Below are 6349 nucleotides of genomic sequence, written 5' to 3' on the forward strand. Positions count from 1 at the left end.
GGCATCAGGTGGATAACATCTAGGATTTAGGGTTAATATACTGCTTTGGGGTACTGTACAAAGTCTTATCATTGTCTGTAACCTTGAAATTTCAGATCTAGGGAGTACAGTATACAATTCAAAACACTTTCTTTGTACCTGTTCTCATGTTAGACCTGTTATTTTCCTAACTTTTGCAGTCTTCTAGAATAATCTTTCAGATTTTTCAGTCTTCTAGAATAATCTTTCTGATCCACTAAACAGCACTGGATCAGATCTCTTCTATACATGACCTCATTCTTGTCGCATCTCTGTTTGCAGAGAGACGGTCAAATTCTTGGAGGTGGAAACGAACTGCCAACTGATTGACCATTTTCTTCAAGGTAAGAAATGCTGCAATAACTTGGAAAGTTAGGAAGATGGTGAAGATGATATGTATCGCTTTTTCCAGAGGCAGATTTGTTAGGCCTTCATTTAAGAGCAAGAAAAGAATTAAAGGCAATTGCAGTAGAAGGCTCAAAAGCCAAAATCCAGCCAACTCAGGAACCTGCAGTGACATACATCAAAAGTAATAAAATGAGTAAAATATAGTTTTTTGTTTATACAGATAATCAAGTACATGTTACTACTGTGAACCGGTATTACAGGCTCTGTTAGTAATTCAAAAGGAAGATGATACGGTCAGAGAACTTAGTCTAGTTGAGAAAACTAACATATGTAAAACAATTTTAGAATACTACAAATTAATGAATAATTAAATGCAACATTTAGAGGTATAGACTAAATGCTATAAGAAATAAGGGTGATTAGGGTAGGTGAAAGAAAGTCTTCAAGGATGTAGGCTTGTGAAGTTGGGTATAAGGAGGAAAGGGCAAAAAGATAAGTAAGCAAACATGAAGCAAGCATGCCTAGGAAGCAACATGTCCGCTGGGATGAATGACGGACTGCATTATGAAAAGCAAGAACTACAGTAAGACAGGCTGGACGAGCCTAATTATGAAAGGCATAACAAACCACAGAGACCTTTAGGCATTATCCCTACACTCTGGTAACTTAAATGCGTAGGCAGAATGAAATGCTTAGGCAGCATGATGATGCAGAAAACTTAGGCCTGGCATAGAAAAAGAGTCTATAATCCCCCCTCCCCCATTTTCTTATTTAGGACCCAAATAAACATGGTTAATTAACTAAGTATTTTTAAGACTGATGAGAAGACAGAAAACTCTCAGTTCTTATGTGCTTAGTACATTGCGGTACTATATGTGAAAATCATTTCCACTTAATCAAAACAAACTTGTAAAGTATGATTTTCCCTATCTTATATATGTGGAAACCAGAGCTCAAGAGAGTAAGTGAACAGACAGTGACAGAGTGATAAAATTGGAGCCAGGCCTTAAATTCAGTCTTAAGTCCTTTCTACTTCACCTCGCTGCCACTTACTTGCTATGAAAACCTTACTGAATTTATGTATAGCACTGAGAAAAAGAAGTGTTTACCTTTTCCTGTAGGTTACCCATGTAGCCCAGATACAATCGAATGGCTTCAATTAAGGTTATTAGGATGATAATCGTGATCACAATAAATTTGTAGTAATCAGGCAAAACTGAATACTATAAAAAAAGTGAAAACATGTTTGTAAAATTTCACATAACCTGGGGTAGAAAAAAATATTCAGAACTTTATTTCTTTGACAATGTGACAATGTCAGGCGTGGGCAGAAGAGGCCTCACAGAAGTATTAAAGCATAGACATACCTTCATCTGAAGCATCATAAGGCAGCTTACCCACCAAAGTGGGAAAAAATAAGTGTTAAAATAAAGTGACATCTGCAATGCCAAACTGGAGACCATCTCATTATCTACAGAAAAAATAGAAAAGGAATAAATTCTTAATCCTGGTCTATGCCCAATTATGTCCCTTTGTTCCTCAGAATTACTACCTAGAATATTGGCTCAATAACACCCCAAGTTTTAAGCCTATTTATAATCATGACAATGAAAAGAACACTCATCCTAATACCATTTGGTTCAAAGATTGTCTACTTGGGGTACGTTTCATATTTTTCATTACTTTACCATTTTGCCATTATAGTCTGCTGACTTTTTTGCACACTACTGGCATAGATTAAATTGGAATATCAATGCAAATCCTATTTAATAGATAATAATGCCACTGCCTCCTTTGTAGAGTTCTATATAAAGAGCCTATAAAAATAAATGCATAAAACACACAAAAAATGGAGTTCTCACATGTAATCTAAACTCATACAAAAGCTAATCTCTCTAGATTATAATTAAACATATGTCTCTTTTCAGTACACCCTAATCTCAGCAATTCTTTAATGTTCAATTCAATGCCACCTATTCCATTAGTCCTTCCTTGATTATGTTCTCCCACCCCAGCAGGAATCTCTTCCCCCTCTAGGTACTTATCACTCTAAACAGTGTATAAGAAGGGCTGGCAAGAAGCCACACTACCCTGGCGTGAGACAGTCTGGTATACTGAAGAGATCATGGACTTCAGAGTTCGAGTAAACCAGAGCTCCCCAAACCCCCATGACCATGGATGCCAGACTTGAAATAAATTATTTAACCTCTTTGAGCTTCAATTTAATCTGTAAAATGGTAACATTAATACTACCTCACGAGTTGCCTATAAGAATTAGAGATAATATAAATTATCTCACCCTAGCACCATGGCTAGCACACACTCAGTAGGCCCTCAACCACTTTTAGCCCCCTTTCCTTCTTCTCACCCACTTATATACAGTCTCATTATAAGCACAGATCATGTCCTACCCAAATTTGAGCTCCTCATAAAACCTAGCGTCTTGCTTTACATGAAATGAGTATCAAATATACATAAGTAGAAAGAACAAAATCAATGAAATCATACTGTCATAAGGACACCACCAACATAGCCATTTGTGATTCATGAAATCCATTTATCTAAGGTTGATTACAACATACCTTTTGCTTTTATGTAAGGGAGAAGGGTCCTAAATTAAGAATTTGATTTTTAAAACATTATTTTTTCTTTTTATCTGCAGCTGAGTATTTTTTTATATCATTTCATAATGTTAATATATAAATGATGATCTTGGTCTCTTACAACAAGATGGTTTCCTTTAGCTCCAAGAATATAATAGATTATGATCTCCTTTTTTTGTTTGTTTGGCTTGTTTTTTTGAGACAGGGTCTTCCTCTATCACCAAGGCTGCACCCAGACTGGAATGCAGTGGCCTGATCATAGCTCACATACACCCTCAAATTCCTGGGCTCAAGCCATCCTCCTGTTTCAGCCTCTCAAAAAGCTGGGGCTACATACGCAGTTAATTCCTTTCTTTCAGATGGGAAGGGTGTTGAGGGGATGTGTCTCATTATGTTGTCCTGGCTAATGATTTACTTTTGTTTGTACTTATTTATTAAATTATCACGATAGAGGAAGGAATTCTTAAAATCTGTTAAATCTGAAGACAACTCACTAGCTTAGGATTCTTTTCATAACAATAATACAATGCTGTGGACATGGTAATAATATAAACTTGCTATTACAGTACAAATTATCAAACCTACTTCAGATCCACAAAGAAGAAAATGTGGATCAATAATGATAAATGGGCAAACTGAAAATTTTAATACCTTTGGAGCAGAAACTGTAGTCACATTTTGCAAAGAAAGGTTTTTATGGTAGAAGTTTTTGTACATGGATATTTTAGAAGTTATATGTTATACCCGTATTTAAGCAGATCAAACTTATAATCATACAATTGAAAAATCATGTTAATATGTAAATAAATCTTAAAAGCATAAGACATGAATTTACTAAATTTTCCAAAAGTTCAAGTTGAATTCTGCAAATGGAATTTAAATTAAAAAATACAACACAAGGAACAAGCATTTGCACACACCCTGTTTCTCTCCTTCAGCATCCCGCCATTCTAGAAGACTGTGGGTTAGCGTACAGACTTGTAAGCGGCTGCCTTCCTCTCAGCTCAGACTACTTTCCAGTTCCTTTTTTTGTTTATTTTACTTTTATTTTCTCATCTGTAAAACTGTCCTAATCTTCCTTAGCTTTTAACTGTTAGAAACTCTTTACTAGTTTTCCCTTCATTTTGTGACCTCTTCTCCCTGTCACCCCTGAAGGGTCACTGTATTCTGGATAAATGCATGCCATGATACGACTCATTTAAGAGTCTTTTATAAATAAAGTTTGCATTAACTATAAAAAAAAAAATACAATACAAATCTGAGTTATTCAAACTACTGGTCAGCTGCCTGTTTTTGTTCAGTGAGCTAAAAAGGGTTTTTTACATGTTCAAATGGTTAACAAAATAATATTTCTGACTTGGGAGAACCATATGAAATTCAAATTTCAGTGTCCATAAAGTTTTATTGGAACACAACATGCCTATTCAATTACCACTGCCTGTGGCCTCTATAAAGGCATACAAAATCTAAAATACTTAACTATCTGGCCTTTTTCAGCAAAGATCTACTGATCTTGTATTATCAGATTTTAGTGCCTATGAAGCCTCAGCCTTAGAATCAGTAATGTGAAAACCTAAATTTTTCACGTTTTTCCTGCTACACCCTAAATCATAAAGACCACTACACTTGGGGGACAAGCAAGGGATCAAGGTAACAAAATGCAACTATGAAAACTGACTTTACATGTCTCTGCCCCCTTTTAAAATTCCCTAAAACCAAACAGGAAACTACTCAGCAGAGTTCAGTAATGAAAGCCGTAAGGGTCTGGTTAACAGTGTGCTGTCAATCATCATGATTTAGGAGGAGGAAACTGCTTTATTACTTGTTGTCAATTTGAACGCAGCATCCTGTTATTTTCTTACCAGATTTAGGGTAGCAGTTTTACATGTATATAGGGAAGGAGAAAGTAGGGAAGAGGTAAACTCTGTTTAAGGCCTGCTATGGGAGATGCCACTTTTAAATCAAAGGGTTTAAAGTGACTCATTAAAAATTTTTCTTTCCTTCTCTTCTGCCAGAAAATAGTCTTGCAAAAGAATGTACTTGTTCTGCTAGGCAAAGAAAAAAGGCAAAGATAATTTATTCAGGTGGGATTTGGAGGTTAGGGAAGGCGTTTCCTCTATCTCAGCCAGAAATGCCACGGCGGGTGCCGCAGAGGAAAAGCAACGTCGTCAGCATTCTCCTTTGCGGAGCGCGTGACCCGGCATGTGCTATGAAGGCAACTTTTATCTTTTTATTTTGGGGATCTCCTCCCAGCAAGGGTAGGCCTCCCGCTGCGCAAAGATTGTCACTACCTCAGCTGCCAAGCTTGCAGGGAGCCGGCCAGGCGGCAGCACGACCTGAGGTCTGGCCGGTGGTAGGACTGAGGGGCCTCAGTCCCAGGTCCAGCGCCCGGCCCGGCCCCTCCTCTGCGAAGCTCCGCAGAGAACTGGCTGATGGTGAAATCGCCATTTTAGATCCGGGCAAATTTTGGATACTGCAAAGCCCGCGCCAAGCCCCCTGCTCCGGGCCTCGGTCACTCACCCGGACCCTCATTGTATTCCGGCCCGGTCCGGTTGGAGTCTCTGAACACTGTCCGGCTGAAATTCCCCAGCCGCTGGCGAACTGAATCCGGCAGCTCCATGCCAGGGCCTCGGGGTCTCTGGCTCCGCAGACGCAGGCTGGTCTGCAGGCGCAGCCGCGCTCTGTGGTTCCCACGGCAACCGGGTGGCGAGAGGCGCGGCGGGACGCGGGTGCGCGCTGGGCAGCTGTGCAGGGCCGGGTCCGGAGCCCGCTTGCCTGAGCTGAGAGCGACTGGCCCCCTGAGCCCAACGCCTCAGTAGTGTTCAAAACCGCGGATCCCTTAGTCTTGCTTTGAGTCTCATCGTTTGGGGGCGGTGGGGAAGATCAATGACTTGGAGTGAGATTTCGGTGCAGTGGGACTTGCCAGTGGACTGTAAATCGGTGCAACCTTTGTGGAGGGAAATAGAAGGAATCCAGAGCTTAAAGAATGTTCACGACCCAGTAGCTCCTTTTGTGGCAGGGATGTATGCGGGTAATATTGTCACTGATTCCGTAACAGTTAGCTTATTAAATGTATTAGAGCACATACATTCAATGGTGTACATTGCAGCAGCTTATAAAATGCCTGCAAAGAATATTTGATGATATGGATTAATCTTAACTAAAAATAAAAAAGCAGAAATAAAACTAAATACAAACGAGCCTAATTTAGCAAAATGTTTGTGTAAATCCAGGGGTACAGGACGAGGGAGCATATGCACACTGGCTTCAAGCAAAAAAGATTAGAATGAGAAAATACAAAATGTTGACAGTAGTAAATCTCCGGAGAGTGGGATTGTGGGTAATTAAAAAATTTTGAAACATCTGTATTTTTCAGTTTT

The 6349-nt window shown here is 39.2% G+C and overlaps 1 protein-coding gene across 1 annotated transcript; it reads right to left on the reverse strand.

Annotated features, from left to right (window-relative positions):
* Positions 1-250: 250 nt before the first annotated feature.
* TMEM17 (transmembrane protein 17) lies at positions 251-5594 on the reverse strand. The gene is made up of 4 exons (XM_003787946.3): positions 5490-5594; positions 1734-1837; positions 1476-1589; positions 251-526 (listed from the first exon to the last, which is right to left on the reverse strand). The coding sequence occupies exons 1-4, from the start codon at positions 5587-5589 to the stop codon at positions 251-253; spliced, it is 594 nt and encodes a 197-aa protein (XP_003787994.1). The 5' UTR covers positions 5590-5594.
* Positions 5595-6349: the final 755 nt, after the last annotated feature.

This window comes from Otolemur garnettii, unplaced genomic scaffold (assembly GCF_000181295.1).
Source record: "Otolemur garnettii isolate 467f Iridium unplaced genomic scaffold, OtoGar3 scaffold00024, whole genome shotgun sequence".
Taxonomy (NCBI): Eukaryota; Metazoa; Chordata; class Mammalia; order Primates; family Galagidae; genus Otolemur; species Otolemur garnettii.